Below are 22349 nucleotides of genomic sequence, written 5' to 3' on the forward strand. Positions count from 1 at the left end.
GAAGTATAGCAAAAAAAAAAACTAACCTCCCCCACAAAGTATTAACAAACAACGAAACCCCCAAAATCCCAAAATAATGAAGTAAATAACCCCAATCCGCAAACATAATTAAAATATTAATCCCTAAAGCGCCAACCACCCCACATCGCAATAAATATAATTAACCTATTAACCTCTAAACCGCCAAACCCCCACATCGCAATTAACCTAATTAACCTATTAACTCCTAAACTGCCAACCCCACACAACGCAAATAACTAATTTAATTACTAAGCCGCCTAAACTAACACCCCCTAAAATAACCCCAATACTAATTTACACTTAAAAGCTAAAATTACAGAAAAAAATGAACAAAATGATCAAAAATATATTTTTTTAACCTAATTCCTATGAAAATAAAAAAGACCCCACAAAATAAAAACACCCCCTAATCTAAACTAAACTACCAATAGCCCTTAAAAGGGCCTTTTGTAGGGCATTGCTCTAAGTTAAACAGCTCTTTTACATTTAAAAAATACTAAGTCCCCCCTAACGGTAAAAACCCCCCACCCACCAAACCCCCAAAATAAAAATAAACTAACATTAAAAAAAACTAAACTACCCATTGCCCCTAAAGGGGCATTTGTATGGGCATTGCCCTTAAAATGGTATTCAGCTCTTTTACAGCCCATTAAATCCCTAACTTTAAAAATAAAAAACTGGACTACGCTGCTCTCGCAGACACGCTAAACAGCCTAACATTTGCTTGTGGCAGTGGCCCGGTCCCACAATTATTGCACTCCAAGCCTGCTGATATGTCTTGAGTCTGCCACAGCCTAGGATCACTTTTAAAGGAGATTCATGTGCGATCCCCACCGTCAGAACGGGACAAACAACTGCGTCCTGGCAGATTCGTGGCATACTCCCTGCTGTAAGATCGGAGGACGGTACAATAGGTTTAACCTTTGCTGCGCAACAGTTACCTGTACAGTATGCTACCAGGGGGCCATTAATAGGGAACTGTACTCAAACCAACCACCCCACACAATTTAAAGCAGAGCACACCTTACAAACCTCCTGCTTCTCAGGTGCCTGCTTTTATACAGCTCTGCTGAGCCTAAATTGGGATCCCGGAGGGCAACACTTCATTGCTCCCCAAGATGTTTGTGACACAGGACTGCTCCGGGAGACTATCGCAATGTGAGTAGGGGAGACCCGATATCACTGCCGATGCAGATCTACTAATTCCGTGCTGAGGCATTGGTATTCTCTTTCCCCTTACATGCCGGCCTGGTTACTGCAGCATAAGATCAGAGGATCTAGCGTTAGTATTAGCATGTGTTTGCTGGAGCCCAGCTGGAACATTTTGACTGTCTTTCTATTTCCACACGATCCGCTCACAGGTTGCTGATCCCATGCAATGTTTATACCGGCTTATGTTTCCTAGGGCCTTGTTTGGACATTGACACTTCTACTATTAACATATGTTAGCTAAAGTTAAGCTGGGTCATTGTTCTTGCCGCTGCTGTCAGATGATTTGTTCACTTCCTCCAGGTCCTTTACAATGTTCATGACTTGCTGTTTAAAACATATGTTTTATTTTATTGCATTAACCATCACTATTTATATTAGGTGGTCAAGCCTGGTAACACAGTACCTTATTTTATGCATGTTATCGTTGCACCCCTACTCTGGCAAAACATGTTTGCAATATACATACGAATGCTTAGAGGTCATCTGCTGAAGGATTTTAGGTCCCCTACATTGTTTGTTTATGACCCATTAACTGTTTACCAATTTATACTTGGGTTTACCTTTATTTTAAGTGTGTTTGTTTTGCCCACTCCCTTATCGCCTATAGAAAGCACATGCAGCCCCCCCTGCATTTATTCCCTTGAATGCCCCATAGCCTTTATGTCTCTCTGTACCCCCAATGGTTCAGTATATTATTTCACGAAGGGGTCTTGCTGCCAGCGGCCGAGGTGGTGGGATACCCATTTTCTTAAATATTTTAAGTTCTATTAGATTGCAAAGGCTATGGCTGGCTTGTTGGTGTAATATATCTATTTTCTGATAGAGGACAGAATACCTTATTTTATAATGGGATCTTCCTTCATTATTTATAAGTTGCTCATATTTGGCTTGCTCTAGGGATTCATGATGGGGAACAGGCCTCTTTGTTTTATATTTAGCCCCCTCCTATCTATCAATCCTTACAAGTATATGCATATAGCTACATTCTCCACTTTCCAGTGTAGTCTCATAATCTTTTTAGCATTTTAATGATATACCCTAGCTTCATGTAAGGCAGAGCCCTATTAATAATTTTTACTGCCCTCATAACCTGCTATATGTTGAAAAAGTATTTAATCACTCTCCCCCAACCTTCACAATATATTCATACAGGAGTACAGTCTCCAAGCTTTAGCGTAGTTTAATGTTATTTCCAATATCCAGTATCTCTGGTTACATGTCAGGCAGAGTCCTATACATAATCTTTTCAGCCCTATACTACTTTGTTAAGCTATTACCCATCCAAGAGTATTTTCCCAAGCATCTTTTATAGCTTTAAAAATATTATAAAACTTGAGATTAAGTTGAGATCCATGAGCGGTCTCCTTAGTACCATTGTACCTTCTACTATTTTATTTTTACATGTTGTGAGGTCCAAAAGTGGCCTTTGCTGTATTGAAGAAGGTCTATAACTTTGTTGACATTTCTTTTTATGTTATGCACTTGAATTTATTTTTGTATACCTTGCTTGTATGTCATTTCATAAAACCTCAATAAAAAATTAAATAAAAAAAAAATAAAAAAAAATAAAAAAAATAAAATAAAAAAAATAAAATAAAAAACTGCCCAAAAATAAAAATAAATCCTCACCGTTCCTGAAAACTGGCGGAGAAGGTCTTTTTCCAGGCGGCTCCATCATTTTCTATCTTCATCCGGAGCGGGCTTCCCCGATCCCCAGCGGCGGCGGTCCTCAGCGGTGTGGAGGCTCCTCTTCATGCGATCGTCCGTAGCACACTGAAGATTGAATGCAAGGTACCCCATATTTATTGGGGTACCTTGCATTCCTATTGGCTGAAATTTTGAAATCAGCCAATAGGATGAGAGCTACTGAAATCTTATTGGCTGATTTGAACAGCTAATAGGATTTCAGTAGCTCTAATCCTATTGGCTGACTTAAAATTTTCAGCCAATAGGAATGCAAGTTACCCCAAATTGAATGCGGTACCTTTCATTCAATTTTCAATGTACGCCTGAGATCGGATGAAGAGGAGCCTCCATGCCGCTGAGGATCGGCGCCACTAAAGACCGGATCAGCGCATCAGAGAACACCGCTCCGCACCTCCTCTCCATGTCGCCTTCGCTCCGGATGAAGATAGCAGATGATGGAGCCGCCTGGAAAAAGACCTTCACCGCCGGACTACAGGAATGGTGAGTACCTATTTGGGGCTTTTTTTTTTTTTTTTTAAGATTAGGGATTTAATGGGCTATAAAAGAGCTGATTGCCCTTTAAAGGGCAGTAAAAGAGCTGGATGCCCTTTTAAAGGCAATGCCCATACAAATGCCCCTTTGACAATGGATAGCTTAGGTTTTTTGAGTGTTAGTTTTTTTTATTTTGGGGGGGTTGGTTGTGTGGGGGGTTTTACGGTTAGGGGGTAATTGGTAATTATAATTTTTTTAAGTAAAAGAGCTGTTTAACCCCTTGAGTGCTAACGACGGCTCTGAGCAGTCGTGGAGTTTCCCACTCTGGTGCTAATGACGGCTCAGAGCCGTCACTAGCACTCTCCCACCTTGAGGGAGATCTGGGGGCTCCCACCCGCTCCTACCCAGGCGATCATGCCTGTAGAGTGACAGGCATCGCCGGGGCTTCCCGTTTTGCATGGTGACGTCACGCGCAATAACGTGATGACGTCACCGCGCAACTTTATTTATACTTAACAATGTTAAGTATAGGAGCATGGGGCATGCTGCTTAGAAGTCTGTATCTCAGGCATCTAAGCAGCTACAGACCCACAAGTCCCACCATTGGAAAGGTAATCGCCTAACCTTTCCAACAGTGTAAGTCTCGGGGGTCTGAAAAAAATAAAAAAAAGTTTTAAAAAAAATTGTTCAAAACATAAAAAATAAAAAAAAAACATTAAAAAAATCTTAGCACCCAGGTAGGAAAGTGCTTAACACTCAAAGGGTTAACTTAGGGCAATGCCCTACAAAAGGCCCTTTTAAGGGCTATTGGTAGTTTAGTATTAGATTAGGGGGTGTTTTTATTTTTGGGGGATATTTATTTTTATAAGGGGACCGAGAGCTTCCCCCGGGATCACCCCGAAACCGCGACCTAGGTACTGTGGGGGCTCTATGTGACTGTGGCTCCTATGGAGGCACAGGACTGTCTGGAGGGGCGGGAATGGTGGGAGATCTAGGGGTCAGATAAGACCCTTTTGTGTGTATATAAGCAGAGTGTGTTTCACAATAAAGCAGTTATTTTTTCACCTGAATACTGGACTTGTCTGGTTATTTGGTTGGGCTCTGGCTATAATCACTTCTCCCCACTCTATAGCTACACATTCTAGCTATACAGCTGCAGGCTCTGGGGAGGAAGCAGGACCCTTTGGCGGAGCTACCCAGTCGGGGTAGCCGGTATCCGTCACATTGGCTGGCAGCTGTGGGATCCGCTTCTTCCACACGGTTCCTGCTGACAGAGGAGAAGCACCACAGTAGCCTACAACTATCGAAGCCAAGTTCCTATGGAGTAGACAGACATGTGCCTTTCGTTCGGCTGAATTTCGTTTTCGGACGAATTTTCTGAACCATTATTCATATTCAGAATTTTTTATTGTTCTAATCCGACACTAACTAAATCATTAAATAAAGCTATTAACCTCTAAACCACCATTCCCCGATATCGCCGACACCAACTAAATTACTAAAAAAAGCTATTAACCCCTAAACCGCCGCTCCGAGACACTAACTAAACCTATTAACCCCTAAACCACTGATCGCTGACACTAACTAAACCTATTAACCAATAAACCGCAGTGCCCCGACATCGCCAACACTAACAAAACCTATTAACCCCTAAACCGCCATTCCCAAACATCGCCAACACTAACTAAACCTATTAACCCCTAAACCGCCATTCCCAAACATCGCCAACACTAACTAAACCTATTAACCCCTAAACCGCAGATCGCCAACACTAACTAAACCTATTAACCAATAAACCGCAGTGCCCCGACATCGCCAACACTAACTAAACCTATTAACCCCTAAACCGCCATTCCCAAACATCGCCAACACTAACTAAACCTATTAACCCCTAAACCGCCATTCCCAAACATCGCCCTGAAGTTAACAGCTCTTTTGCAAAAAATTAAAACAGACACCCCCTAACATTACAATCCCTCCAAACCCACAAAATAAAAAGAAACCTAACTAAAAAAAAACACTAATCTACCCATTGCTCTGAAAAGGGCATTCAGCTCTTTTTTTCGACCCATTAAAATAAAAAAAGCCCTAATCTAAAAAAAAAACAACTAACACTATCGGTACTCACAGTTGCTGAAGTCTGGCAAACAATCTTCATCCAGGCGGCTCCATGCTCATCCATCGTAGGACTAGCATCTTCTTTATCCCTGCGGAGGCGGAGCGGTCGATGCGCGGAGGCGGAGGTCCATCGGTCCAACGTGGAGGTCCTATTCATGCGATCGTCCACCGCAAACTAAGGATTCAATGCAAGGTACCCGTTTTATATTAGGTACCGTTGCATTTATATTGGATGAAAAATTTAAATCAGCCAATAGGAATGAGAGCTGCTTAAATAATATAGGCTGATTTAAACAGCCAATAGGATTTAAGCAACTCTCATTCCTATTGGTGGATTTGAATTTTTATTATTTTGGATAATTTTGTTTGCTATTTTTTGTAATGGGATTTTTTTTATTTTTAATGGGATGAAAAAGAGCTGAATGCCCTTTTAAGGGCAATGCCCATACAAATGCCCTTTTCAGGGGGAATGATAGATTAGGTTTATTTTTATTTTGTGGGTTTGGGGGGTGGGGGTTTGTAATGTTAGGGGGTGTTCGTTTTTATTTTTTTGCAAAACAGCTGTTAACTTTAGGGCAATACCCTAAAAAAAGGCCCTATTAAGGGCCCTTGGTAGTTTATTATAAATTATGTTTTTTTTTATATTGGGGTGTTTTTTGTTTTGTTTTTTAAAAACGGGTATTAGAATAGGAATAATTTTTATTTTTTTTTGGATAATCTCGTTTGTTATTTTTTGTAATGGTAGTTTTTTTATTTTTTATAATTTTAGGGTTTATTATTTTTTTGTAATTGTAGTTTTAATTTTTTAGTAATCTTAGGTTTTTTATTTTCAGTAATGTTAGGTTTTTTTATTTTCAGTAATGTTAGGTTTTATTAGCGTAAGCTTAGGTTTTATTTCACAGGTAAATTTGTATTTATTTTTACTATGTAGTTAGTAAATAGCTGTATTGTAGCTAGCTTAGGTTTTATTTTTATTTCACAGGTAAGTTTGTAATTATTTTTATATAGGTAGTTAATTAATAATTGTAACTTTAATTTAGGTCTATTTTAATTATGTTAAAGTTAGGGGGTGTTAGAATAAAACGAGAGAAGCGCTCAACCTGGGAACAAACAATAGCATAATAGCTTGTTCTATGGCTAGTTACCACCCAAGAAGCAGCCTCTTTTTGCTCAACATGTGCCTTTCACAGAGAAGAAATTTCCTGAAGCATATCAGTCTGATCCTGACTTCACAGTACAGTCCAGCCCCGAAATACCAGGCAATCCCTCTCTGAACGAGAGAAACAGCAAACCCCCAGACATACGTTTCGGCTTATTGTGGGCCTCGTCAGTGAGATGCAGCCATATCCCTCTAGGAACACTGAGCAACGGGTCCACGTCTGGATTCCCGCATCACACTTAGGGAGACTTCCCTAAGTGTCATAATGTGCATAAATAAAAAGAGAGAAGCGCTCAACCTGCCTAGAGGGATATGGCTGCACCTCACTGACGAGGCCCACAATAGGCCGAAACGTATGTCTGTGGTTTTGCTGTTTCTTTCGTTCAGAGAGGGATTGCCTGGTATTTCAGGGCTTGAATTTTATGCACCACCGCCACCTGCTGCTGGCTGCAAGTAATATAGCAAACAATATAACATAATTTATGTAAGAACTTACCTGATAAATTAATTTCTTTCATATTAGCAAGAGTCCATGAGCTAGTGACGTATGGGATATACATTCCTACCAGGAGGGGCAAAGTTTCCCAAACCTCAAAATGCCTATAAATACACCCCTCACCACACCCACAAATCAGTTTAACGAATAGCCAAGAAGTGGGGTGATAAGACAAAAGTGCGAAAGCATAAAAAATAAGGAATTGGAATAATTGTGCTTTATACAAAAAAATCATAACCACCACAAAAAGGGTGGGCCTCATGGACTCTTGCTAATATGAAAGAAATGAATTTATCAGGTAAGTTCTTACATAAATTATGTTTTCTTTCATGTAATTAGCAAGAGTCCATGAGCTAGTGACGTATGGGATAATGACTACCCAAGATGTGGATCTTCCACGCAAGAGTCACTAGAGAGGGAGGGATAAAATAAAGACAGCCAATTCCGCTGAAAAAACAATCCACACCCAAAATAAAGTTTAAATCTTATAAATGAAAAAAAATGAAATTATAAGCAGAAGAATCAAACTGAAACAGCTGCCTGAAGTACTTTTCTACCAAAAACTGCTTCAGAAGAAGAAAACACATCAAAATGGTAGAATTTAGTAAAAGTATGCAAAGAAGACCAAGTTGCTGCTTTGCAAATCTGATCAACCGAAGCTTCATTCCTAAACGCCCAGGAAGTAGAAACTGACCTAGTAGAATGAGCTGTAATCCTTTGAGGCAGAGTTTTACCCGACTCGACATAAGCATGATGAATCAAAGACTTTAACCAAGATGCTAAAGAAATGGCAGAGGCCTTCTGACCTTTCCTAGAACCGGAAAAGATAACAAATAGACTAGAAGTCTTTCGGAAATGTTTAGTAGCTTCAACATAATATTTCAAAGCTCTAACTACATCCAAAGAATGTAATGATCTCTCCTTAGAATTCTTAGGATTAGGACACAATGAAGGAACCACAATTTCTCTACTAATGTTGTTAGAATTCACAACCTTAGGTAAAAATTTAAAAGAAGTTCGCAACACCGCCTTATCCTGATGAAAAATCAGAAAAGGAGAATCACAAGAAAGAGCAGATAATTCAGAAACTCTTCTAGCAGAAGAGATGGCCAAAAGAAACAAAACTTTCCAAGAAAGTAATTTAATGTCCAATGAATTAATAGGTTCAAACGGAGGAGCTTGAAGAGCCCCCAGAACCAAATTCAAACTCCAAGGAGGAGAAATTGACTTAATAACAGGTTTTATACGAACCAAAGCTTGTACAAAACAATGAATATCAGGAAAATTAGCAATCTTTCTGTGAAAAAGAACAGAAAGAGCAGAGATTTGTCCTTTCAAGGAACTTGCAGACAAACCTTTATCCAAACCATCCTGAAGAAACTGTAAAATTCTCGGAATTCTAAAAGAATGCCAAGAAAAATGATGAGAAAGACACCAAGAAATGAAAGTCTTCCAGACTCGATAATATATCTTCCTAGATACAGATTTACGAGCCTGTAACATGGTATTAATCACAGAGTCAGAGAAACCTCTTTGACTAAGAATCAAGCGTTCAATCTCCATACCTTTAAATTTAAGGATTTGAGATCCTGAAGAAAAAAAGGACCGTGTGACAGAAGGTCTGGTCTTAACGGAAGAGTCCACGGTTGGCAAGAGGCCATCTGGACAAGATCTGCATACCAAAACCTGTGAGGCCATGCTGGAGCCACCAGCAGAACAAACGAGCATTCCTTCAGAATCTTGGAGATTACTCTTGGAAGAAGAACTAGAGGCGAAAAGATATAGGCAGGATGATACTTCCAAGGAAGTGATAATGCATCCACTGCTTCCGCCTGAGGATCCCTGGATCTGGACAGATACCTGGGAAGTTTCTTGTTTAGATGAGAAGCCATCAGATCTATTTCTGGAAGTCCCCACATTTGAACAATCTGAAGAAATACCTCTGGGTGAAGAGACCATTCGCCCGGATGTAACGTTTGGCGACTGAGATAATCCGCTTCCCAATTGTCTATACCTGGGATATGAACCGCAGAAATTAGACAGGAGCTGGATTCCGCCCATACCAGTATTCGAGATACTTCTTTCATAGCCAGAGGACTGTGAGTCCCTCCTTGATGATTGATGTATGCCACAGTTGTGACATTGTCTGTCTGAAAAGAAATGAACGATTCTCTCTTTAGAAGAGGCCATGACTGAAGAGCTCTGAAAATTGCACGGAGTTCCAAAATATTGATTGGTAATCTCACCTCCTGAGATTCCCAAACCCCTTGTGCTGTCAGAGACCCCCAAACAGCTCCCCAACCTGTCAGACTTGCATCTGTTGAAATTACAGTCCAGGTCGGAAGAACAAAAGAAGCCCCCTGAACTAAACAATGGTGATCTGTCCACCACGTCAAAGAGAGTGTCGTACAATTGGTTTTAAAGATATTAATTGAGATATCTTTGTGTAATCCCTGCACCACTGGTTCAGCATACAGAGCTGAAGAGGTCGCATGTGAAAACGAGCAAAGGGGATCGCGTCCGATGCAGCAGTCATAAGACCTAGAATTTCCATGCATAAGGCTACCGAAGGGAATGATTGTGACTGAAGGTTTCGACAAGCTGAGATCAATTTTAGACGTCTCTTTTCTGTCAAAGATAGAGTCATGGACACTGAATCTATCTGGAAACCTAAAAAGGTTACCCTTGTCTGAGGAATCAATGAACTTTTCGGTAAATTGATCCTCCAACCATGATCTTGAAGAAACAACACAAGTCGATTCGTATGAGATTCTGCTAAATGTGAAGACTGAGCAAGTACCAAGATATCGTCCAAATAAGGAAATACCACAATACCCTGTTCTCTGATTAAAGACAGAAGGGCACCGAGAACCTTTGTAAAAATTCTTGGAGCTGTTGCTAGGCCAAACGGCAGAGCCACAAACTGGTAATGCTTGTCTAGGAAAGAGAATCTCAGAAACTGATAGTGATCTGGATGAATCGGAATATGCAGATATGCATCCTGTAAATCTATTGTGGACATATAATGCCCTTGCTGAACAAAAGGCAGGATAGTCCTTATAGTTACCATTTTGAATGTTGGTATCCTTACATAACGATTCAATATTTTTAGATCCAGAACTGGTCTGAAGGAATTCTCCTTCTTTGGTACAATGAAGAGATTTGAATAAAACCCCAGCCCCTGTTCCGGAACTGAAACTGGCATAATTACTCCAGCCAACTCTAGATCTGAAACACATTTCAGAAATGCTTGAGCCTTCGCTGGATTTACTGGGACACGGGAAAGAAAAAATCTCTTTGCAGGAGGCCTTATCTTGAAGCCAATTCTGTACCCTTCTGAAACAATGTTCTGAATCCAAAGATTGTGAATTGAATCGATCCAAATTTCTTTGAAAAATCGTAATCTGCCCCCTACCAGCTGGGCTGGAATGAGGGCCGCACCTTCATGTGGACTTGGGAGCTGGCTTTGGTTTTCTAAAAGGCTTGGATTTATTCCAGACTGGAGATGGTTTCCAAACTGATACCGCTCCTGTGGATGAAGGATCAGGCTTTTGTTCCTTATTGTGACGAAAGGAACGAAAACGATTATTAGACCTAAATTTACCTTTAGATTTTTTATCCTGTGGTAAAAAAGTTCCTTTCCCTCCAGTAACAGTTGAGATAATAGAATCCAACTGAGAACCAAATAAGTTATTACCCTGGAAAGAAAGGGAAAGCAAAGTTGACTTAGAAGACATATCAGCATTCCAAGTTTTAAGCCATAAAGCTCTTCTAGCTAAAATAGCTAAAGACATATACCTGACATCAACTCTAATGATATCAAAGATGGCATCACAAATAAAGTTATTAGCATGTTGAAGAAGATTAACAATGCTATGAGAATTATGATCTGTTACTTGTTGCGCTACATCCGCTAAAGATATAGCAGGTCTAAGAAGATTACCTGAACATAAGTAAGCTTTTCATAGAAAGGATTCAATCTTCCTATCTAAAGGATCCTTAAAGGAAGTACTATCTGCCGTAGGAATAGTAGTACGTTTAGCAAGAGTAGAGACAGCCCCATCAACCTTAGGGATTTTGTCCCAAAACTCTAATCTGTCAGATGGCACAGGATATAATTGCTTAAAACGTTTAGAAGGAGTAAATGAATTACCCAAATTATTCCATTCCCTGGAGATTACTTCAGAAATAGCATCAGGGACAGGAAAAACTTCTGGAATAACTACAGGAGATTTAAAAACCTTATTTAAACGTTTAGATTTAGTATCAAGAGGACCAGAATCCTCTATTTCTAATGCAATTAAGACTTCTTTAAGTAAAGAACGAATAAATTCCATTTTGAATAAATATGAAGATTTATCAGCATCAACCTCTGAGACAGAATCCTCTGAACCAGAGGAACCATTATCAGAATCAGAATGATGATGTTCATTTAAAAATTCATCTGAAAAATGAGAAGTTTTAAAAGACCTTTTACGTTTACTAGAAGGAGGAATAACAGACATAGCCTTCTTAATGGATTTAGAAACAAAATCTCTTATGTTAACAGGAACACTCTGAGTATTAGATGTTGACGGAACAGCAACAGGTAATGTAACATTACTAAAGGAAATATTATCTGCATTAACAAGTTTGTCATGACATTCATTACAAACAACAGCTGGAGGAACAGATACCACAAGTTTACAGCAGATACACTTAACTTTGGTAGATCCAGCACCAGGCAGCGTTTTTCCAGAAGTATCTTCTGACTCAGTGTCAATCTGGGACATCTTGCAATATGTAATAGAAAAAACAACATATAAAGCAAAATTGATCAAATTCCTTAAATGACAGTTTCAGGAATGGGAAAAAATGCCAGTGAACAAGCTTCTAGCAACCAGAAGCAATAAATAATGAGACTTAAATAATGTGGAGACAATAGTGACGCCCATATTTTTTTAGCGCCAAAAAAGACGCCCACATTATTTGGCGCCTAAATGCTTTTGGCGGCAAAAATGACGCTACATCCGGAACGCCGACACTTTTGGCGCAAAAAAACGTAAAAATGACGCAACTTCCGGCGACCAAGAATGACGCAATAAAATGAAGCATTTTCAGCCCCCGCGAGCCTAAAAGCCCACAGGGAAAAAAAAAAAAGTGAAATTTTAAGGTAAGAAAAAAAATGATTGATTCATATGCATTATCCCAAATATGAAACTGACTGTCTGAAATAAGGAATATTGAACATCCTGAATCAAGGCATATAAATGTTTAAACACATATATTTAGAACTTTATATAAAAGTGCCCAACCATAGCTTAGAGTGTCACAGAAAATAAGACTTACTTACCCCAGGACACTCATCTACATGTAGTAGAAAGCCAAACCAGTACTGAAACGAGAATCAGTAGAGGTAATGGTATATAAATAAGAGTATATCGTCGATCTGAAAAGGGAGGTAAGAGATGAATCTCTACGACCGATAACAGAGAACCTATGAAATAGACCCCGTAGAAGGAGATCATTGAATTCAAATAGGCAATACTCTCTTCACATCCCTCTAACATTCACTGCACGCTGAGAGGAAAACCGGGCTCCAGCCTGCTGCGGAGCGCATATCAACGTAGAATCTAGCACAAACTTACTTCACCACCTCCATAGGAGGCAAAGTTTGTAAAACTGATTTGTGGGTGTGGTGAGGGGTGTATTTATAGGCATTTTGAGGTTTGGGAAACTTTGCCCCTCCTGGTAGGAATGTATATCCCATACGTCACTAGCTCATGGACTCTTGCTAATTACATGAAAGAAAATATAATATTGACACACACAAAAACACTCAGACACACACACACACACACAAAAACACTGAGACACACACACACACAAAAACACTCAGACACACACATATACAAAATATGTAAACTGCACTGCATTATTATAAAGCTCATGCCTACAGCTGCTCCCTGGCTCAGCAGAGCATCAAATGAAAGATAAACAGAGCACTCTAAAAATAAATCACTAAAGAAAAGTTTTAGGCGCGCAAACTATGAAAATTCTGCTCTCTGACTCTGTTCCAAGTCTGCCAGTGCACAGTCCCGGGCCGCGTGTCTACCGCTTCTTATGGCCAATCACCTCTGCACTCTGCCCACCCCCAGACCCCCTCCCGCACTCCCCTCCTACCTCTTCAGTGTGCACTTAGTGTACCGTAACCGTACTGGTCTGGTGGGCATCATACGTGGCTCCTTCACTTTAGAGACAGTGTCAGACAGTCATGCGGGCAGGTGCCAGGAATCCCCCTCACGATTTCCCGTTTAGAGAGACAGCACAGCAGTGAGTGACTCCACTGCTCCACACGTCACTGAGCAGTGAGCACAGATAGGCAGGTTTAGGCTAGCAGCGCAACTTTCGCAAGACCCACGGCACACCCACAACATTCATAGTGAAATTGGGCAGGGGAGGAGCAAAGTACAAACAAGCAAAAGCAGCCAGGAAAACTATTTGTGGAAATTGCAGCGCTGGCTCAAGGGGCAAAAAAATGTGTGTCTACAACTTCCCCAGTCCCACTAATGTTCACAAATGCTGGCTCCTCTAATAAAAAAAAAATCTATGCATCACTACATTGTATTTCTTTGAATTTCAATTAAATTATTATTATTTTTTTCTGGTGGTGTCACCCCCTGGAGGGTGTCACCCGGGTGCGGCTTACTGGGACACTAAAAGTATACAGGGATAAGGGGAAAAGTACTAAAGTCTCACTCACTTTAATCCCCTGAGAGAAGTTGAAGCGATCAGGACTAAGGGCTAGATTTATTAAAGCTGAGGCGTACAGGGGCACGTATACGCGCCCCTGTACGCCTCAGCTCACCTGTGGCAGGACGAAATTACCTGCAGGTATTCGCCATTGCACACGAGCGCAATTTTGCGCTCGCGTGCAATCCTGCCTCTTGCCCGCGCAAGCCAATTACGCGCGGGCAGGAGCTGTCAATCTCCTCAGTCTGACTAGACCGAGGAGATTGAATTTCGCCACATTAGAGGTGGCGAAGAGGTTAGGGAAGCGGCGGTCTGGTGACCGCTGCTTGATAAATGACGGCAAGCAAGTTCTTGTGAGAACTTGCAGCCGTAGGGCTTTAATAAATCTAGCCCTAAATATAACGCTCCACTTTAGCTTTGCAAAGTACTTTACTGTCCCCACCTGGCTACTTCATAATGCTTTAGTCATTTCAATACAGGCTCCACCATTCACTACACTGAATGCACTTGACTTAAAGGGACACTGAACCCAAATTTTTTATTTCATGATTCAGATAGAGCATGACATTTTAAGCAACTTTCTAATTTACTCCTATTATCAATTCTTTATCATTCTCCTGCTATCTTTATTTTAAAGGGAGGAATGTAGATCTTAGCAGCCAGCCCATTTTAGGTTTAGCACCATGGATAGCGCTTGCTTATTGGAGGATTACATTTACCCACCAATGAGCAAGCATAACCCAGGTTATCAACCAAAAACGGGCCGGCTGCTATGCATCACATTCCTGCTTTTTAAATAAATAAAGATAGAAAGAAAAATTGAGAATAAGAGTAAATTAGAAAGTTGCTTAAAATTGCATTCTCTATCTGAATCATGAAAGAAAACATTTGGGTTTAGTGTCCCTTTAAGGAGTGGGTAAGAACCTTATACCAAAGCGTCTGGTATGAGGTTCTTACCCCCTCCTTAGGTCAAGTGCATTCAGTGTAGTGAAAGGTGCAAACTGTATTGAACACTAAACATGGGCAGGCAATAAAGGCTGACTAACAGTTAAACAAGATGCAGTCAGACATCAGTAACCAGGAGATATCACAAAGCTTCTCCTAAAATAAGATATTTACTTTCAAAAATGACTGCTGCTGTTTAGTGCTCTCAGACCACAGAATATTGGCTGCACTGCTTGGTATTACATCCTGCCCAGAGCTCTGTATCTGTGGTGTAGAGCTATTCCAGCCGCATACACTCTGCTACAGAACAGCCACCTACACTTAAAGGGAACAGCTCCTGCTGTTAAAGGGACAGGAAACCCCAAAATGTTATGTCATTATTATTTAATTTGCCCAGCTAGAGATACACCCCCAACCAAAGAAAACCTGCTCTGTTAGCACTGGCTAGGGAATTTTACATAGCATCCACAGTGCAAGCTTTTCAATGCATATAAATAGCCTCATGAGGTTTTTGACACCCCCACCTCCATATCTGTACCTGGCTGTGACTCCGTGCCCCAGTAATGGATCATGCCACTTTTTGGACTGTGGCATCTGGGGACCCGAGAACTTTCCAATGACATCCTGTAAGTGCCGCCGCTCTCCCGGGATCACCCCTAAACCGCAACCTAGGTACTGTGGGGGTTCTATGGGACTGTGGCTCCTATGGAGGCGCCAGACTGTCTGGAGGGGCGGGAATGGTGGGAGATCTAGGGGTCAGATAAGACCCTTTTGTGTGTATATAAGCAGAGTGTGTTTCACAATAAAGTAGTTCTTGTTTCACCTGAATACTGGTCTTGTCTGGTTATTTGGGTGGGCTCTGGCTATAATTACATCTCCCCACTCTATAGCTACACATTCCAGCTATACAGCTGCAGGCTCCTGGGAGGAAGCAGGACCCTTTGGCGGAGCTTCCCAGTCAGGGTAGCCGGTATCAGTCACATTGGCTGGCAGCGGTGGGATCTGCTTCTTTCTCACGGTTCCTGCTGACAAGAGGAGAAGCACCACAGTAGCCTGCAACTATGGAAGTCGAGTTCCTATGGAGAGTACAAGAGGCGCTGGCCCAGCTGGATGGTCCTGGTTCTGAACAGGATGAGCTGAGATGGAGGAACATTATCCACTAGCAACTATGGAGGGAGGCTCGTCAACAAGAACAGGACTCCCCACTGCTGATGAAAGGTACTGGTTCCAGCTAGACTTACGAGTGCCTTTCCTGGGAGAGCAGCCCAGGGGGGCAATGGCTATCTACACTAGATGGACTGGTTAAGGCAGAGATGTGGCTGGAGAACCCTCTGATGGCACGCTATGCAAGCGCGGCCATGGCTGGAGGATGAAGTCCCCCCAGAGAGCTTTGGCTTCGGTGGCCCTATATTGCTATTTGAAAAGCTGGCAAAGAACCCAGACTTTGGGAGTGAGGCGGAGTGGAGACCGGAGGACATTAGTGTCCAGGAATGGGCACTGGAAAAAATACACAAGAGGCTGCTAGATCTTTTTCAGCAGCATGCCTCAGGGTCTGCAGGAGCCACTGACTTCTGCACCACACCTGTGACATCTCTGGAGTCCCAAGGAAGAGGAGGTAGTCGACCTCTCTCCCCAGACCCAGGACCAAGAGTTTGTGGATCTAATTGACTTTTCCTCTGAGGAGGGACACACCGGTGGGCCTCCAGTCAAAGAAATGGCAACAGGGCAGAGCACCGCTTGCCTCTGCCCAGCACCTGCAGCAGCTACGGGAAACAAGGGAGAGGTGGTAGCCGACCGACCTCCTCAGCGATAGAACCCCTTTCAGGGAGAGGAGACAGCTGGTCTCTCTCCCCAACGGCAGAACCATTCCCAGGGAGTGGAGTTAGCTGACCTCCCTCCCCAGCGGCAGATCAGTTTCCAGGGAGAGGAGGTAGCCGACTTCTCTCCCCAGCGACAGAACCCCTCCCCAGCACCCGAACCTACTTCAGGGAGAGGAGTGACTGATCCCTCTCCCCAGCAGCTTGGCGTGATCCAGGGAAAAGAGGTCAGCATCCTCAACCACCGGCAGCAGTGGCCAGCCATCAAAATGGAAGGGAGTTTGGGGCTGGACCATCCAGCTAGATCAAAGCCATACCAGTGGGGGAGATGTAACAGAAGCCTCTGTTACTTTCTGAGAGGAACGCAGGCCAGCCTCCTCCCCACCAACTATGGACCCTGGAACTTGGGAGGATTCTGTCTTTTGGAAAGCGGGTGCCCCAATAACTTGTGGAGGGCTTTTGCCCTGGTGTCTGGGTTGCCCCGTTTCCCAGAGACTCTGGGAGGTGGAGGACGCTGGTGCCGAATTGGGGTTCCTGTGGCTGTGGAGGCAACCAAGGGTGCCCCTGACATCCCCACAGCAGAAGGGCCAGAGCTGAGCTCTGAGAAAGAGATTGGTCGCTGCCCTCCACCATCACCACTGGATTATACTGGAGAAACGGTGGATACTGTAGGGCTGGACTTTGTCCCTGTGGTCCTGGAGGAGGCTGAGGTGGTCCCCTGTGTCAAACCAGCAGAGGAGCTGGCAGGGGGACAGAGCACCTATGGCCTTTGCCAACAGCTATTATGCATCCCAGAGCCAGGTTGGGACAGCCTTGGAATAGTAGCTGGGGTCCATCTAGCAGTGGAGCTGGCAACTGGGCAGGTGGGTGCTAATCACTGCCCTTCCCCCATCCAGGAGGATTTTCCAGTGGGGGGGGACTACAGACCTCACCTGTGAACCCCAGGAATGCGGGGCAGTCTGCCCTGGTCCCCAACCTTGGGCTACAGCAGTTCCAGCTACCCTGCCTTCTCTCCAGTGGCAGATACCTTTCATGGGAGTCAAAGGCCCCTCTGTGACTTGTGGGAGGGCACATGTTCTGGGGCCAGCATTGGAAACCTGTTTTGGGACTTGACATTATGTGAATATCCCTGCGCCCCAGGAGGGATGGGATGACCTCTCCCAGCAACCTACAATTGGAAGGCCACCACCGGACAGCCCTAAGCCGACCCATTGGGGTCTAGCCGGGTCTGCCGAGCTATAAGGGGGAGCACTGTAATGGATACCAGGACTGCCTAGGCTACCCCCACCCCCTAACTACATGGCTCACTCCTTTTCACACCAGATTTGGCCTTTTCCTGGCTTACAGGATCTCCCAGACTCTTCCTATTGCTTGTTTTGTGGTTAGAACATCCTCACGGAAGAGCTGATCTCTGGCCGCCAAACCCCTCTCCTGCTGGCCGTGCTCCTGGAATTGTCGGTCGGCCGCATCACACCGGATACCCGCTCACCTTTACCCCAGGTTGCTCCAGCGGCTTCTTGCCCCAGAGCTCCGCTCTTTTGGGGATTGGTAGCTCCTAGTGAGGACAATAGTTGGGGTGATTGCCGGAAGGGAGCTCCCTTGGGTGGCATATATTACCAGCTTGTAATTTTACAATGACACCCTGGAAGTGCCGCCGCTCCCCCGGGATCACACCGAAACCACGACCTAGGTACTCTGGAGGCTCTATGGGACTGTGGCTCCTATGGAGGTGCCGGACTGTCTGGAGGGGCGGGAAATCTAGGGTTCAGATAAGACCCTTTTGTGTGCATATAAGCAGAGTGTGTTTCTCAATAAAGCAGTTCTTGTTTCACCTGAATACTGGTCTTGTCTGGTTATTTGGGTGAGCTCTGTCTATAATCACTTCTCCCCACTCTGTAGCTACACATTCCAGCTATACAGCTGCAGGTTTCAGGAAGGAAGCAGGACCCTTTGACGGAGCTACCCAGTCGGGGTATCCGGTATCCGTCACCCGTCACAAGAGCCTTATCTGATCAAGAGATCCCCGCTCCTCCAGACAGGCTGGCACCTCCATAGGAGCCATATAAATGTAGAGATACCACAATAGCTAGGTTGTAGTTTCGGGGTGATCCTGAGGGAGCAGCAGCTATTCCCGGGTATCATTGGAGAACCCCGGACCCCCAGATGTCACATTCCAAAAAGCGACATGATCCGTGGCTGGGGGCCGGGGTGGCAGCCTGGCAAATGTTTACTCAGGACCAGCATAAGGTAGCGAGGTGTCCAAAACCCCAGGTTCCGAGCTCCCTCCTAAGAATCACCCCAACCCATGCCCATCAGAGGTATAACAAGTCCCCAAAAGAGCAGAGTGCTGGGGTAAAAGGCCTCTGGAGTGACCTAGGATAAAGTTCAGCGGGGATCTCTAGCGAGCACAACCGGCGAGTAGTTCCATAAGATTCCGGCTGGGTCACGGCAAGTCAGAAAGGGGCCAAGTGGGGCAGTGATCAGCTCTTTCAGGGCAAAGTGCAGTCATGGCAACCATAAAAGGGGAACTCCCCCACTGCAGCATAGCCCACTTCCCTATGCATAAGTTTACGGCTGATGTAGGCTACGGGGTGATCCCGGTCCTCCTAATCTCCACCTGGCTCATCACTGCTTCCAACCCAAACATGGAGGCATCTGTATGAACACAAAAGCGTTTTTATGGTTTATGAGCGGCCAGGATAGGGGCAGAAACTAATGCCGTTTTCAGTTTCTGGAAGGCACCCTCGCACTCGGGGGACCACAGAACTTGCTTTGTTTTCTGGTCAGGGGTTTGGCCAGGGTGCTATAGTTGGGGACAAACTTGCAGTAGTAACCAACGGTACCAAGAAAGGCTAAGACTTGGGTCTTGGTTTCAGGGGTCGGCCAGTTAGCAACTGTCTCAATCTTAGCTGGTTCCGGCCTCTACTTCCCGCATCCCACTTGGTGTCCAAGGTACTGGACCTCCCTATGGTGCACGTCTGTCTTCAGAGTCAGACCCGCAGCCCTGATGCCGTCCAAGACGGTACCTAAGTGAACCAAGTGTTTCTCCCAGGTATTTCTGTAGATCGCGATGTTATCCAGGTATGCACAGGCATAATCCTGGAGGCCATTGAGGAGGTGATCTACCATCCTCTTAAACGTCGCCGGAGCGTTCTTTATCCCAAAACAGCATGACCTTAAACGGATACAGGCTCAATGGGGTGATGTATGTCGACTTCAGAATGGATTCCGGGTCCAGGAGGGATCTGACAGTACCCCTTGCAGAGATCTAATGTCGTCAAAAAGTTACCCCAGGCGATGCGGTCTGGTAGCTCATCAACCCGGGGCATAGGATAAGCGTCGGTCGTGGCCTGGTTGTTAAGCCTATGGTAGTCTAAACAGAAGCGGGTCGTGCCATCCCCCTTGGGCACAAGCACTACCGGAGATGCCCAGGAACTGTTGGAGGGCTTGATAACCCTGTGTCAAGCATCTCACTAATCTCGCTACTCATTTCTTCCCTAACTGACTCAGGGACCTGGTACGCCAGCTGCCATAAGGGCGCCTGTCCCGGGGTCTCCACCCTGTGCACCGCTACTGTGGTGTACCCAGGATCCATGGAGAACATGTCCTGTCGGCTCTCTACTACTTGTCTGACTTGCTCCCGCTGCACAGTCCCTATCCGCTAATCTACTCTTATGTCCACTACGCCTGCTGGCGCCCTACTCCGCCTGGGCAGCTCCAGCAGGGTAGAGATAGAATGTGAGAGCGAGGGCGAGAGTGTCAGCGAGTGACAGCAAGAGAGACAGGGCGAGAAAGAAAGAGTGAGGGTGAGAGAGACATTGAGATAGACAGCGAGAGAGCAAAAAGATAAGAACAATTTGGCAGTGTGAAAAAAAAAAAAAGACAGCAAGAGTGAAAGCGTGAGCGAGAGAGTGAAAGAGAAAAAAGTCTCAGAGAGAGGGACAGTGACTACAAGTGACAGGGAAAAAGAGACAGCAAGAAAGATAGAGACAGAGAGGGTGTGACAGTGAGAAAGACAAAGCAAGAGGGAGAGAGACAGCAAAGGTGACAGACAGAGAGAGACATTGAGTGAGACAGCAAGAGAGAAAGATAGAGTCAGAGAGTAACAGGAAGAATTTGACAGCAAAGAAAGAGTGAGACAGCAAGAGTGATCGCGTGAGTGAGAGAGTGAAAGAGAAAAAAGTCTGAGAGAGGGACAGTGACGGCAAGTGACAGGGAGAGAGAGACAGCGAGAAAGAGACAGCGAGAGACAAACAGCAAGAGAGAGAGACAGCAAAGGAGACAGAGTGACAGTTGTTGCAAATGACAGGGAGTGAGAGCAAGAAAGATAAAGTCAGATAGTGACAGGAGAATTAAACAGCGAAGAGAGAGACAGCGAGAGTGTGATAGCGTGAGCGAAAAAGTGAAAGAGAAAAAAGTCTGAGAGGACCAGTGACGGAAAGTGACAGGGAGAGAGAGGCAGCAAGAAAGATAGAGAGAGAGTGTGACAGCGAGAGAGTGACAGTGAGAGAGAAACAGCAAGAGAGAGGCAGCAAGTGAGAGAGTGACAGTGACCGCAAATGACAGGGAGAGAGAACAAGAGAGTGAGAGGGACAGTAAGAGAGAGCGGGAGACAGCAAGAGACATAGAGTGTCACAGCAAGAAAGTGACTGCAAAACTGAAAAAGCCTGATAGAGTGCCAGTAAGAGAGACAGCAAGAGAAAGTGACAGCAAAAGAGAGAAAAAGCGTGAGAGACCACAAGAGACAGAGTGAGAGAAAGTGATAGCAAAATAGGAGAAAAGACATAGTGAGAATGTGAGACAGAAAAAAAAAGTGCCAGAGAGAGACAGGGAGAATGTGAAAATATGAGAAGTGACAGAGAGAGTGAGAAAAGTGACAGAGAGGCACTGTGTGTCTCTTAATCAGAGAAGGGTACATACACAAAGAGACAGACAGGTACACTGTGTGTGTTACTTAATCAGAGAAGGGTACATACACAAAGAGACAGACAGGTACACTGTGTGTGTTACTTAATCAGAGAAGGGGACATACACAGAGAGACAGACAGGTACAATGTGTGTGTTACTTAATGAGAGAAGGGTACATACACAAAGAGACAGACAGGTACACTGTGTGTGTTACTTAATCAGAGAAGGGGACATACACAAAGACAGACAGGTACACTGTGTGTGTTACTTAATCAGAGAAGGGGACATACACAAAGAGACAGACAGGTACACTGTGTGTGTTACTTAATCAGAGAAGGGTACATACACACAGAGACAGACAGGTACACTGTGTGTGTTACTTAATCAGAGAAGGGTACATACACAAAGAGACAGACAGGTACACTGTGTGTGTTACTTAATCAGAGAAGGGTACATACACAAAGAGACAGACAGGTACACTGTGTGTGTTACTTAATCAGAGAAGGGTACATACACAAAGAGACAGACAGGTACACTGTGTGTGTTACTTAATCAGAGAAGGGTACATACACAAAGAGACAGACAGGTACACTGTGTGTGTTACTTAATCAGAGAAGGGTACATACACAAAGAGACAGACAGGTACACTGTGTGTGTTACTTAATCAGAGAAGGGTACATACACAAAGAGACAGACAGGTACACTGTGTGTGTTACTTAATCAGAGAAGGGTACATACACAAAGAGACAGACAGGTACACTGT

General features: G+C 44.0%; 1 protein-coding gene across 1 annotated transcript in view; it reads left to right on the forward strand.

The window, feature by feature from the left end:
• Window positions 1–22349, forward strand: part of LOC128642702 (uncharacterized) — a 282968-nt gene that overhangs the window by 152015 nt on the left and 108604 nt on the right. Inside the window, exons 14-15 of the mRNA XM_053695480.1 lie at window positions 15360–15487; window positions 16850–17541. Of these exons, the coding sequence (XP_053551455.1) occupies window positions 15360–15487; window positions 16850–17541 (820 nt within the window). The remainder of the gene's footprint in view (window positions 1–15359; window positions 15488–16849; window positions 17542–22349) is intronic.

Source organism: Bombina bombina, chromosome 12, assembly GCF_027579735.1.
Source record: "Bombina bombina isolate aBomBom1 chromosome 12, aBomBom1.pri, whole genome shotgun sequence".
In the NCBI taxonomy this organism is placed as follows: domain Eukaryota; kingdom Metazoa; phylum Chordata; class Amphibia; order Anura; family Bombinatoridae; genus Bombina; species Bombina bombina.